The 14,224-nt window shown below is 39.6% G+C and overlaps 1 protein-coding gene across 15 annotated transcripts in view; it reads right to left on the bottom strand.

The window, feature by feature from the left end:
- Positions 1–839: 839 nt before the first annotated feature.
- The window catches only part of dlg2 (discs, large homolog 2 (Drosophila)), a 178,250-nt gene continuing 164,865 nt past the window's right edge, over positions 840–14,224 (bottom strand). For 11 of the 15 annotated variants that reach the window (XM_063488391.1, XM_063488392.1, XM_063488395.1 and 8 more), the window contains 11 exons: positions 14,054–14,168; positions 13,500–13,676; positions 10,178–10,253; positions 8,550–8,646; positions 6,983–7,033; positions 5,792–5,893; positions 5,002–5,025; positions 4,131–4,303; positions 3,791–3,900; positions 3,318–3,409; positions 840–1,369 (listed from right to left, as the gene is read on the bottom strand). In XM_063488391.1, the coding sequence (XP_063344461.1) occupies positions 1,263–1,369; positions 3,318–3,409; positions 3,791–3,900; positions 4,131–4,303; positions 5,002–5,025; positions 5,792–5,893; positions 6,983–7,033; positions 8,550–8,646; positions 10,178–10,253; positions 13,500–13,676; positions 14,054–14,168 (1,124 nt within the window). In that variant the 3' untranslated portion in view covers positions 840–1,262. Of the gene's footprint in view, positions 1,370–3,317; positions 3,410–3,790; positions 3,901–4,130; positions 4,304–5,001; positions 5,026–5,791; positions 5,894–6,982; positions 7,034–8,086; positions 8,133–8,543; positions 8,647–9,727; positions 9,840–10,177; positions 10,254–13,499; positions 13,677–14,053; positions 14,169–14,224 lie in introns of those variants that run through there. The other 4 variants (XM_063488394.1, XM_063488396.1, XM_063488393.1 and 1 more) reach the window with 4 other exon arrangements.

The raw sequence follows: 14,224 nt of genomic DNA, 5'->3' as shown, positions 1-14,224 counted from the left end.
TCATTGTTTTCTTAATTACATCATGTTCAAAATTTGATTCGTTAGATAGTTTTGTTTTTTCAACTACATACTTTTATACTTTTAAATTAAAACAGGTTATGGTCTTTTTCTTTTACAACTACACTGTAGTGTCTTACTATTGATTGCAAAAGATTTGTCCTTAGTAATCACAATTCCATACTTTTAATAAAAAACCATCACAGTGAGCGGGTGCCTTACCTATAATCCATTTTTGAAATCCTTTCCCAGGCACCTTAACGCCCACTCACATCTTGCGTCAGTTGATCTCAAAAGGTCACATGATAGCGTGAGGCAAGGTGTCACAATGGTTTCACCCGACGCCTCGCTGATAATGACCACACCCTTTTTCACACCTCGGCTCATTTGATGAGACATATGATGGCCTGCATTTGTATAAATACCCGAGACTCTCCACTGTTTGGTTTAGGAGTGAAAAAGCTTCTTGGATGAGAAGTGAAATGTCTTCACGAAACTTAAAGAAGTCCAGTTGCTTTTCTTTCCAAGCTCCATAGATCACATTACACTAATCTCTTAAATTAAATATGTTCTATAAAGGACTTTTGAATCCCAGTTGAATTTACAGCAAATAAATCTCTGCTTTTGGAAGCGATTTTATTAGGAAAATAAAGTGTTAGCTTTCTGAAGTCTAAACAGCTGTCTTTCTTGATTCAGCATTGGCACAGCAGTATCTGGATAAATGTTCCCGCCGACAACAAGAAACAACAAAATAGTTTTCTCACAAATGTTTAGTGTCATGTCAAAAGAGTGAAGGTAGTCATTTAAGGTAGAAATGATACTGTAAATAAACACAAAGCAAAGCAGTGTTCAGCAGTATTTACTAGTTGCAGTGTGCAGTGACAGTAAGGATGTCAAAGTCCAGTCACCGGGTTTCTCTCCATTGCTGACAAAGCAAAGATATCGGCACCGTACATGCCACCTTCCACTTTGTATTAATGCAGCTATATATCCCAAATCTATTTTGTTTTTATCCTTTTTGTTTAAATAAGAAAAAAGCAAATATACATACTTTGTGAGCTAAAACTTTATAACATTTTTGTGGTTTACATTCAGGAACAATTAGGTTAAGTGAAAAACAAACAATAATCAAACACAAGATCAAATGAACAAATAAAAAAAGCCAACATATTCACAATATGTATTTATAAAGACTATTTGTTGCCAAACAGTTTTCATATTACTAGATCCTAAAAGTCCAGACTCCCTTCCAGCATAATGAGCTATTATACTTTCTCCTTTGAGGGGATCCAGATATAGGGTCCTGAATGTTCTTCTATGACCTGTTTGCAGTGGTTATAAATGTCCTCCAAGGTTTCGCCTTGAACCAGTGCTGCAAATAAAAAAACATATGAATGAACCTTGTATGACACAGATACATCAAAGTTAGACACATTGATGTTTTTATACAGGAAGCCAGGATTTGAAGATTCCTGACATACGCTGGTAGGATCAGAAAAAAAACCAACAACCCCAATCCCAGATTTATATGAAGTTGACTCAAACTGGGGGATTTCAACTGCATTTCCTTTTCCCCAATTGCTATTAGATTTGGTGAGTTATTTAGCGTCTCTGTTTGGCTTCTACAATTAGCTTTTCTATGAGTCTTGTGGTCCATGTACTGGAGATAAAGAGCAAATGTAAACTGGTTGTTGGATGTTTCTGGCCCACTGCTAAGGAGACACCTTTAAGAAGTGTACGTGTTTCCAAAGGACATTTTGCTTTGGCATTCACTCTCCTAACCTATCCATCACAGAAGAAGAATATGAGGGATGTGAAAGCACACTACAGTGAAAGGCAGCCTTGATCCTTATACTGTGTGTACCGGTGGATTCATGCCAACATTCCTCTGGGGGAGCATGATATAATGCTTATATGGCACATTTTTCAGTTATTGGCTTTGCTTGTGGAAATATGTAATTCCAGCAGTGCTGTCTGTAAACAGAAAGCATCAACAGTCCAGGTAAATATTACATAACCTTGTGATACATAGACTTGAGACAGAGTGATTCATATATATTTTAAACACTAGACTGGCATCAGTGCCCACAGTTTTATTTTTTACATGATTTAATTTCTTTATTTATGCCATTTGTAGACTGAATGGAGTTGGATGGTCTTGGCTTCTTCAGCACACTATACTGCATCTAAGCAATGGATGTCCTGTATATCACAATAAAGCATTCACAGCATTACACTGCTTCAAACAATTAAAGGAACACCTTTTAATATTTAGCAGAATGCGTTGTTGATCTGTTTCAGCTACTTTGGTGTTAATGAATTAGCCTCGTGTGCACCAAAGGCCCAATAATGACACGACTCTCAAACAGGAATGGTTTAACCTGTGGAGGCCACTGACATTTTTTTTCTGACCGTTTTCTTTACTAGTTTGCATTTGTCCAGGGTCACTACTGATAGCATGAGCTGATACCTGGACCCTACTGAGGTTCCATACAAGCGTGTGGGGGCCATATAAAATACTACCCAGTGCCATGTTGAGTTGCTGGAATGAGAGTTTGGTCTTCGGTAGGTTGATAATTTTCATTTCCATCTTTATTCAAGGAGGGGAATGGAGAGTGTTTCCGAGCGTACAGCTCTCACACTCCTCAGCCTCCTCGGGAAGGTTGACGTCAGAGTATTGGACCAGGAGACTCCATCCATTAGTTAAACCTCAGATTCAGTTCAATTTAATTTTTCATGTCAATCTAATTCAGTTTTATTTATCTACTGTCGAATCACAACAGTCGCTTTATGTTGTAAGGTAAAGACTCCAGAATAATACAGAGAAAACCCCAACACTCACAGGGCCCACTATGAGCAAGCATAAAGTAAGAGATGGTGTCTGTCTCCCAAATCCAAACTGGGAGCTGGTTCCTCAGAAGAGAGGACTGAAAGCTGAAGACTCCGAACGCCTTCTTTGATTTCTCAAGTTCATTTATTACATGATTCAGCTGTGGGTACTGAGACAGGTTTACAATTCCTAATTTTGTGCATCTGGTGACATCGTGAGCTCAGACCAGACCAATAGAATCTTTAAATGATTTTTAAATAGTTTCTTTCTGTTTTTGATGTACATCTTTCAAAACTTCAGCAAAAGTAGAAAAGTTATACATGCTAAAATCTATACAGCGTGTCGTTCTCCTTATTGAGGAGTAGAAGCTTTTTCAGTTGTCTGACTTAACCAATACTGTCACTGATGCCTTAGCTTTGGATTTAGACACTGTTCAAACAATGTTTGAGCTACAGTGATTCAGTATAAATGGTTTGTTTTAATACTGTACCTGTAAAGAATTCACCAAACTCCTGCTCAAGCTTCATCGCCCTGTCAAAGATCTTCTGGGCTTGTTCCTCTGTCAGTCTCTTATTCATGGCCCTGTACACACACACACACACACACACACACACACACACACACACACACACACACACACACACACAATAGAAATGTGCGCATACCAAATGAAACACACCCGTCTCTTATTTCAGATTAAGATGCCTACATTTCTGTTAATATTTAACTACCCGGCCTTCCTGTGCTGAACTAAGCTGTTTGACTTCACTGTGCGGTTCACTGTTTCCTGGACAGAAGACGTCTGTGCAGACTCCAGGATGGCTTAGTTGACAGATTCATGTGTCCATCGGTTTACAGCTGCTAGTATTGCATGTCTGAATAGTGCTTCTAAAGAACTATTGTAATGGGGGGGGACAAAACCTCTATTGGTAGTTTGTGACAAAAGACCACATGAATACTCACATTAATGAATCAATAGACTTCGGCTTTATGAAGATGGCGATGGGATAGAGTTGTGCTACTTGTAGTCGTTTGATAGCATTTCCAGAAACATCCAGAATGCAGTGTTTACCCTGAGACAGAAGCACAGGTTTAGCTGTAGCACACAGAATCACACTAGCTCTCATATTAAGATTATTTTAAAATAACTCTTATGTGTTTCTAAATCGTCTTTGCTTTGCAAAGTGCAGTGTAGCTGCTTTGATTTCTCAGAGAATATATTGCACTCTGCACACTTTTATATTTTAAATGCTTCTCTGTGACGCTGCTGGCAAACAGAGCTCGGACACAGATCAAATCTTACCCTCTCAGCCACGTATTTGACAGAATGGACGCTCGTTCCATAGAGATTATCATTATACTGCCCAGCCTCAATGAACTTGTGCTCTTGGATATCCTTCTCCATCTGTTCCCTCGACATCACAAAGTGGTAGTCTCGCCCATCAACCTCGTAGTCCCTCTTTGGTCGAGTGGTATCTTCAGTATGAGCAGGAACATTAACTCTTAGTAACTTTACATTTGCTATAATTCTATCTAAATGAATAAGTAACTCACTCACATTTTACAATTCTCACATTAACTGCAACAAATTCACCTTTAAAGCTATCCAACAGAGATTAAAGGGCTAAACTGGAAACATGGGATAACACTGCTAGCACATCACAGCACAGTAATAACACGGTAATGCTGGGATAACAGTTTAATAATGAACAAGTAAAATACATTTCAGTCATACTGATATACTTGTGATTAATACCAAGGTACTGCGTGGCCTTTACTGCAGTAAGTAGATAACCTTGCATGTTCTGTCTTTATTATCACACTAATACTAAAACCATGTTATTACCATGTTATTACCGAGCTGTGACATAAATGTGATCATGTTTTTGAACTCACAGGTAAGCGCCTCTGTTAATATATGGAGAGGATGTGGCACAGAATTCTATATTATTAGTGTACCATAATGATATAATAATAACAACAATAATAATAACAATAATAATATCAATGACAGCTTTAAGTACATTTGAATGGATATCTTTAAAGAAATTCCACATTATACACAAACTGTGGTTCCAAAAAGATGAATGGACTTGTTTATGGGAACACACTACTTCACTTTAACGGACTTTCTAAACAGTAAGTTGAGAGAATCAGTTCATGGGCTCACTTACCTTGGTAACCTGAATGGTTAGCAGCTTTATATGGTTTGAAGGGTAAATTCAAATAAGAGATGGGTAAATAAAAACATGCAAAATCAAAACTGCTGCAGCTAACGACAAACACAGCACACACAACTGAAGAAGAAGAAGGCTGATCCTGTTGGGCCAGCTTGTGACAGCTTTCTCTTACAAACCAGCAATACCCATGCTTCGTGCTCCAAGCCAGTGTCATTAAATTAAGTAATATTTAACACGGTGTTCCTCTGGTACTGTGTGGAGAAGATTACAAGATCTATTCTCACAATGGAGACCATATATACTTGGTTTTCTACAATGAGAAGGCTGGTGGAATCTGTGTGAGCTGTCCCTCAGCTACTGATTGAATAGCTGCAGTTTTCCATCCATCTATCCATTTTCTTAACTGTTTGTATAATTTAGGGTCACAGGGAGCTGCTGTCTATTCCAGCTGTCCAAGGGTCAAAGGTGGAATCTACCTGAGCAGACCACCAGCAGAGTGAGACAGACAACCACTCACTCTCACATTCACACATACTGTATTCAGACATACTGTAGAATGGCCACAGGCATGCATGTTAACCAAACATCCATGTCTTTGTACTGTGGATGGGAGCCTGAGAGAGTGCAGACAGTAGCAGGGAGAACATGCAGACTCTACACAGAAAGGTCTCCAACGGATGCAGACGTAGACATTTCTTCCATTAAACTGGAATACTAATCTGTAATGTCCTGTTTCAGTTTTCCACTTCATCCTTACATTAGCAATGCAAAGTCAAATACTTACGCGGCACACAAGATCCAAACTTGTCTGGGAACTCTGATATGAGGTCATCATTGATTCTTTCCTTCATGGGTCCCAGGATTATGACAGGTCTGGCATAGTTAACTAAAGGAAAAACACAGACTTCTTAGAGATTTCATAAAAAGTAAACTGTTAGAGGACCGTAGCATAGCTTTAATTATGTTGTTATTATCTACAAAGGATATTAATATTAAGTGATTAAGAAAATATGTAGAGTAGACAGCAGCAACTGGAAACTGTACAGTTCTTGCAAAGTCTATACATTTCGATTTCACATGTGGGGCAGTTTGTGGTAAGAAAATTTATTAAAACCATCCCTAACTTTGGTGGGCTGTTTTGTGGGCTTAACAGAAAAGAGGAATAATATGGAATTTAGGTTGGCACACGAAAACTATTTGGAAAAAACTAGTTTGTAAAAAAATACATATGAAACTAAATTTTAACAAAATATATAATTTCAAGAAGCCATAAAAACCAAAAAAACAATCAAGGTGTCAGAGTGGGCTGTGGGCTGTCAGAGTGGGCTTACCCCCAATGCATCCACCCGTGTGACTGTCTGTGAATGTGGCATGTGCAAAAGTTCACAAAGCCCGAGATAGCTGTGACGTGTTTGTATTATCTAAATCAACAACTTGAAAGTGAAGCTCATTAATGCTCAGTGGCTGATGTGTATAACGCTTGCTTTAAGGACACAAAAGAATGAATGAATGAATTAACTGAAAAAAAACCGGCACAACCAATACAGCCTTTGTTCTCACAATATCTTACAACTAATTGTCCCCAAAAATCAGAACAGAATTGGGGGGGAAAGGCTTTTAAATACGCTGCCCCTGTTTCCTGGAATAATCTGCAGAAGGAACTGAAACTGTCAGAGTTGGTTATGTTGATGGAGTTTAAGTCCATCTTTAAGGAACGAGAGAATAACTCTGTTAGTCCGTGTGATTGTTTTTAATGTCGCTCTTAACTGATCTGTTATTGTGTATTTTTCACATGTTTGTACGGGATTTTGTATTTGTTATGTACTTATGTGGTACATGTATTTTTGACTTTTGCTGCCATGATGCCAGATCTCTCTTGGAAATAAGATTTTTAATCTCAATGAGGGTTTTTTCCTGGATAAATAAAGGACTAATAATAATAAAAAATAACTGGAATTGCAAAGTTTTGACTTACTTTCATGACGCATCACTGGTTCATATGACAGAATCACTTCCTCTTGACTTCCTGTTGGGATATTTCACAAAATATAGTGCTACCTTTAGCTATCAGAATTTGTGGGCAACAAAGAAAAACCCATCAAAATACATGTAACAGTTCGAGATAAGTCTGTAATAATCAACATTTTATTCATGTTTTACATTTACTGATATTTTAGTATCTTCTAAAGTTTACAAATGAGAACTTCAAAAAAAAGTACACGGTGGTTTCAGTGATGCGTTTGTGTTGTCAGTGCTAATAATTAGCTAATTTAGGAAACTCTTAAAAACATAAAAATGTGTCTTGATTTGAATTTTAGGTACTGAAACACGCATAATTAAATACTCTCAGTATTTAGCAATCATGTGCTAATCAAACTACTGGACATAAACACATACCCGCAACGCTGAAACATGAACTCCAACAGCAAATGACATTTTACTGTAGAAGGCCCAAACAAACAGATGCAACCGTGGCAACCTCTAAGACTGTCATTCAAGCTGCTATGCTCATAAACGAAAACAAAAGCACCATGCAAACATGCATGAAACAATATCCACATAGTAAGGCTGGAATAATAAAGATCATGCTGGTGGAGTCGTGAGAGATCCCAGTGGTTCCTCCTTAGGCCGAATACAAGGTCATAACCGTGTCCTGCAGAACCTGCGACCCTTAACAAATCATGCAGTTCTCAGATAATGCAAGCATTACAGATGCGTCAAGGTATAAATGGAACAAGCCACCGAAAGCATAAAAACTAACCCAATATATATATAATAAGATTTCAGTAGTTATTTTTAAATATTTGTCCTCTGATGCATTTTAAATGATTCTTTAAAGTCTTCACCTTATACAAGAAAAAGATGGTTACATGACCCTCCTTACATGACATTATACAGATATTAAACATTTTAAAATCTCTGCCACATGTCATGTTTTAGTGAACCAAGAAGCAAGATAAAGCCAACAACTGCAGCATGCAGTAATGCAGGCAGAAGAACATTCAGACAAGAAACACAAGCTTTTTGTATTAGGGGGGGGGGGGTTGTAGAAGGAGGAACCATTTATGGACCAACTTACTTAATGTCTTTGTCCCATACCCATCATCACCTATCCCCAGGATGTCCTATTGGCCGTCCACAGAGAGCCAGAACAGAAGAAAGAGAGCAAGGAGGACAGCCACAACATAAGCAAAAGGTGGAGGAAATGAGGAGAGAGGCTGCGACCCACAGATCTGTCCTTCTCAAAACAATGAGCAGCCAGCAGGGAGAGCCAAAATACCAAATGTTGGACTGTACCTAGATGATCTCTGAAGGGAAACTGGGTCATATAATATCACCACAAAATGAACAGCAGTGATTATGAGAGCAGTGATTATGGCATTTCTGCATCAGAAAAGGACAGAAAACAAGGATGACTGCAAAGAGTAAAGGCCTCCGTGAGGTTCCCACACTTGAAAACACACCTGTGGTTTCCCTTCTGGCCTGACGTGTGACCTACACTGACTGCATGAAAGCACGTATGTGTCTGTGAGCTTACTTACGGTCTGAATCACTGCCATCCTGCTCACCATCTTTGTTCTTGTAGAATGGGAACTTTCGTGTAAAGATGAAATTCTTTTTACGTTTGTCAGTGAATGACTGCGAAGGGAGAGAAAGCATGGGGCAAACAGGTGTATCATTGTCATGCAGACAAAACTGTTTGCAGGAAGTAGAATGTCAAGAAGTTAAGTAAGTGTTAATCACTGCTGCGTGTTTTAATTGGACCTAATAATATGTGAAGCTTTGAGCCGAGCTGGCCACAAATAGATGAGGTCAACCAAAAACTAAAGACAATTACAAGACTGTCAGACAACAACAGCAATATATAAAATGACTGAGCTTCTTCTGCTGTATTCCTAAATAAATCAGTATGAGATTGCACACTTCTTGACATGCCACCCATTTAAAATAAAAGCAAAGTTACCCAGAACATGCCATGAAAAATAAAATATAAGAAAGAGGTTCCACGTAAAAACATGCAGTAATAGAAGGAAAAGATGGAATTTGAGAGGATGACAGCTGAAATAACCTGCCTGTATGTGCTGATGTGTGTCTGTGGTTGTAGAATATATTGCACTTGATGCTTTGTAAATATACCACATCTGTTTCAAAAATGAAGTTGAGCTGATAATTCACAGGTGGTGAAGGTTTGACTTGTGGGAGGTAAGATTATCAACAGAAAACTGGCTGCTGCATACGTTTAATAAACGAAGTATATCTACAGCTGTAAGAAAGGGTTTGTGGCATTGCGCTTTTCTACTCTGAGCAGTCAAAGCACTTTACACAACTTGTCTCATTCACTCAATCACTCTTTTCTATGTAAGTGCTCTCTAGTTAACATTCATACTCCGATGCATGCATCGGAGAGCAACTTGGGGTTAGGATCTTGCCCAAGGATACTTGGCTCGCAGACTAGAGCAGGCAAGGATTGAACCACCAGCCTTCTGATCAGTAGGTGACCTGACTGACCACCTGACAATGTGTGAAGTCAACTATACACAAAAAACTGTTTGTTTTTCATGTCAAGTAATCACTCACAGTGCCGGCTGGAAAAATGAGTAAGCCCCTGACTTCACCTAGCCAAAGACACCTGCATGATCTACAACACTGAGCAAAGCTCAGAGCTACAAGTTCTCAGTGTTATATTTGGAAGTTAAAAACCTGGCAAACCTTTACAAACCTGTAAAGTATGGTGGAGACTACCCTGGGCCTGCGCACACTGTCATCACTGGATGCAACCAAAAATGAAATGTGGCAGGAGAATGTCGGGGCAGGAAGTCCATGACCTGAAGCTTAGTAGAGGTTGGCTGATTAAACAAGGGTGCAAATCAAAGCACACAAGTAAAATATCAAGAGAACTGAAACAAATACAAATGAAGACCTTTTACAGAAGAAATGATCTGATGGACTTTTCCAAAGTTAAGGTTTACTTGCCTGCACTGGAAGTGATTACTTGTTTGTTCAATGAAGGCATAAAAATGTTTGTCTGTGTTAACTTTGTTTGTAAATCAAACAGCTCTGTAAAGATTTAAAGGTTAAGCTTCTTATACATGTTCAGGTCTATCTGAACTAGCCTGTGGATCATCGCACTGTGTCGCTAATAGAAATTTCCACTTTGCAAGGTACTCACCCTTTTTGACTCAAACGACCCTGGCTTGGCATTGAATTTAACAGTCTTTAGACGTGCCCGCTCTTTCCTTTCCACCCTGTTGAGGAAATAACTAGTCAACTGGTTATAAAGCATTAGAATTAAAGTTATATATATAATGTTTAGCAACTGTGAGGAGAAGAAGGAAGTCTTAACAATTTCTACTCTACACATATTCCTCCCCTTTCCAGTGATCACAGCTAAACATCAGCTGATACTTGTAGGCCAGTATGTTATCAGCAAACATCAGGTGTGTGGTAACAGACTGCTTATTGAATTGGGTTCATTGTGTGTGTCAAGCCAGCACTGTACTTCGTCCTGTCAGCCCATTCTAACTGCTTTTACTTTTCTCCAGTACTGCTGATCTTACCGGTGCCTCACTCCTGATACTTACTGAGCACCTTTCTATGCAAGCTGAGTACTTAAAGCAATATTGATAATAAGTAATGAAAACAAAGGACTTTTTAAACAGGTTTTAAAATGTCTTTAAATTAAGAAGTTCACAAAGGTCAAGCCTAGATGAAACGAAGCAATGGAAATTCATTCAAAATATCTGAAGCAAAGAAACCACCTGAAGAAAGTACCTGAAAGTACCTGAAGTTGAAAAAACCCTAGTTTTAAGCTTGTTTTAACAAAGGCTCCTTCAGGGGACAAAAAATTAATAGCTGTCCAAATACAGTATTATGCCCCTGCATTTATACACTGCTGAATGAAATTAGAGGAGCACTTCAAAGCTAACATAAAAGCTCCAAGTTGTTGCATCCAGATTCACCTTGTATGAATTTAAAAACCCTACATCGCTTTGTTCTCAAGTTCAAAATAATGACTTCTATTTTTTTAATTCAGTTACATTTTATTTATTTAGCACCAAATCACAGCAACAGTCACCTCAAGGCGCTTTATATTGTAAGGAAAAGACCCTTAAATAATACAGAGAAATCCCAGCAATCAGACGAAACACTTTGGCAACAGTGGGAGGGAAACACTCAGCAGAACCAGGCTCAGGGCCATCTGCTGTGACAGTGGGGGGTGAGGGAAGGGAGACAAGACAAAAGAGAGCCAAAGATCAAGATTCATTAATGATTAATTATAGTTTATTAACCCATGATGAGTGAAAATGGGCGAGACAAGGAGAAATGCTTAGTGCATCATGGGAGTCCCCCAGCAGCCTACACCTATTGCAGCATAACTAGGGGACGATTCAGGGTCACCTGATCCAGCCCTAACTATATGCTTTGTCAAAAGGACCTCTAACCTTGAGGTCAAGGTCACCAAGTTTTTAGTGGACACACCAGTTGCATCATTTATAAACTCCCGTGTCTTTGTTCTAGAGTTTTCACACTCACAGACCTTGAGGCCGAGGTCACTGAGATTCAAACTCGCCTGAGATTTTTAGTACTAACACCCACACTAGCAGTCAAGTTTGGATACACTTAATTCTTTATGTTTTTTAACTATTTACATCGCAGATTCTTACTGAAGGCATCAAAACTATGAATGAACACATGTGGAATTATGTAGTAAACAAAAAAGTGTGAAATAACTCAAAACATGTTTTATATTTTAGATTCCTCAAAGTAGCCACCCTTCATGCCTGGATCTCTTTTAAGTTATAGCCACCCACAGGTGACTGTGGAGGCCAGGCTATCAGCTCTCCATCACTCTCCTTCTTGGTCAAACAGCTCTCACACAGCCTGGAGGTGTGTTTGGGCTCATTGTCCTGTCCTGGCATGTGGCTGCAGGATGCTGTGGTAGCCATGCTGGGTCAGTCTGCCTTCAGTTTTGAATAAATCCCCAACACCGTCACCAGCAAAGCCCCCCCACACCATCACACCTCCTCCTCCTCCATGCTTCACAGTGGGAACCATGCACGTAGAGACCATCGTTCACCTTTTCTGTGTCACAAAGACACGGCAGGTGGAACCAAAGATCTCAAATTTGGACTCATCAGACCAAAGCACAGATTTCCACTGGTCTAATGTCCATTCCTTCTATTTCTTGGTCCAAACAAATCTCTTCTGCTTGTTGCTTTTCCTTAGTCGTGGTTTCTTAGCAGCTGTTTGACCATAAAGGCCTGATTCACACAGCCTCCTCTGAACATGTAGAGATGTGTCTTGTGATTTCTGAGGCTGGTGACTCGGGTGAATGTGTCCTCAGCAGCAGAGGGACTCTTGGTCTTCCTTTACTGGGCCGATCCTCATGTGAGACAGTTTCATCGTAGTTTTGATGGTTTTTGTGACTCCACTTGGGGACACATTCAATGTTTTAGCAGTTTTCCGACTGACTGACCTTAAGTTCTTAAAGTAATGATGGGCTGTTGTTTCTCTTTACTGAGCTGATTGGTTCTTGCCATAATATGAATTCTAACAGTTGTCAAATAGGCCGGTCAGCTGTGCACCAACCTGACTGCTGCACAACACAACAGATGGTCCCAACGTCATTAAGAAGGCAAGAAACTCCACAGATGAACCCTGACAGGCTCACCTGTGAGGTGAAACCATGTCAGGTGACTACATCATGTAGCTCACTGAGAGAAGGGTCAATCACGACACTGGACGGAGGGAGACACAGACAGTAAATGAAGAGGGAATCAGGGCAAAGAGGAAACACCTGGGGGAGACTATCAAAGTAAAAGTGCGAGAAACACGCACTGAGACGCAGACTGACGAAACCCAGGGAACAGAGGGAGGACAGAGAGGGCGAGAGACATGTAGGGTTGGGGAGAACACGCATGTGTGAGAGAGAGACGGGGGAGACGAGGATGAAACACTAGCAGGGAAACATGGAAAGGACTAAAGGAGACGAGACACACAGAAGCGAGCAAACACAGACATAACTGGGGGAACATACGACATATTTGTTCAACGAATCAAAATTCAAACCTAAAACATAAAGCGAAGAAACAAAAATCCCACATTTGACAAATGGTTTCTGCTCTTTGAAAACATCTTTTTGGCATTTTTGTGATGAAATCCTGAAAACTTTGCTTTGTTTGCTGTATAGACGCACACCTTTCAGATGAATTTGATTCTGCACCAATGTTATTCAGGACTGGGATACGTTACGTTTTGGCTATTGTTATTACAAAGGTCTTCAGCTCTTTGACTATGTAAGTTCCCTGAGGTGACTATTGTTGTTATTTGGTGATTTATAAATAAACTTGAATCAAAAACAGCCTGTTTTTGGATAATGGCTAGTTTAGAAGAAAACCTCTCGAGTCTGTTTTTCGTATCATTGTCTAGTGAATGTCTTTAGGGCTTGATAGTCAATAGTATTTTCACACATTAGTGTATTCACTTCTTACCGTCTCTTGCTTGGGATGACGCCCATTTCCTCACTGTCACCATGTGGAGTAACACGGCGAGCCTGCCACCACTCATCATCGGAGGCGTTGATGACATGCAGGATGTTCCCAAACCTGAAGCCGAGCCCTTGGCTGGGAAGACCGCTGTCCTTTGACTTTTCATAGTCAAAAAGTGCCCTATTCCATGAAAGAAGAACAGTAATAAAATAATAATTCCTGTTTCTTTGCAGTAAGTGATTTTTATTCTAAATTAGCAAAGAGAAACTAGATGCAGGATTTTAGCAGTTACAGTTACTATAGTAAATAGTGAATGTGTTTCTGTTTCAGTCACACATCTCAAACCTGATTTGAATATCTGAATAAATCTTCATCTGAGTTAGGGTCAGACATCTATGCATAAAGACATTCAAGCTTACAAAAGTAAACAACACAAAAGCAGCTTTTGTCACTTTGCTGTATAGCCTGGGATGCTTGACTTGTGCAGAATGGATGCTTTTTCATTTTCTGCATTCTCTGAATTTACCACAACCATCTAAAATCCAAAACAGACTAACCTAACATAGAGTGATCTTTTCTGATTGGTTCGGAGGGATCCTGACCCAGAGCTCATGCTGTGGTTCATCATCTGTTCCCGCAGGTCGTGGATTTTGGCCTCGAAACGTCCATACTCTACAAGACAAGGTTAGCGTGGATCAACACTGACAGTCTGACTCAAATAAGGTCTT

Source organism: Pelmatolapia mariae, linkage group LG10_11, assembly GCF_036321145.2.
Source record: "Pelmatolapia mariae isolate MD_Pm_ZW linkage group LG10_11, Pm_UMD_F_2, whole genome shotgun sequence".
NCBI classification, from domain to species: Eukaryota; Metazoa; Chordata; class Actinopteri; order Cichliformes; family Cichlidae; genus Pelmatolapia; species Pelmatolapia mariae.
Note: the sequence above shows the minus strand (reverse complement) of the source record. Positions and strands in the feature narration are given on the sequence as shown.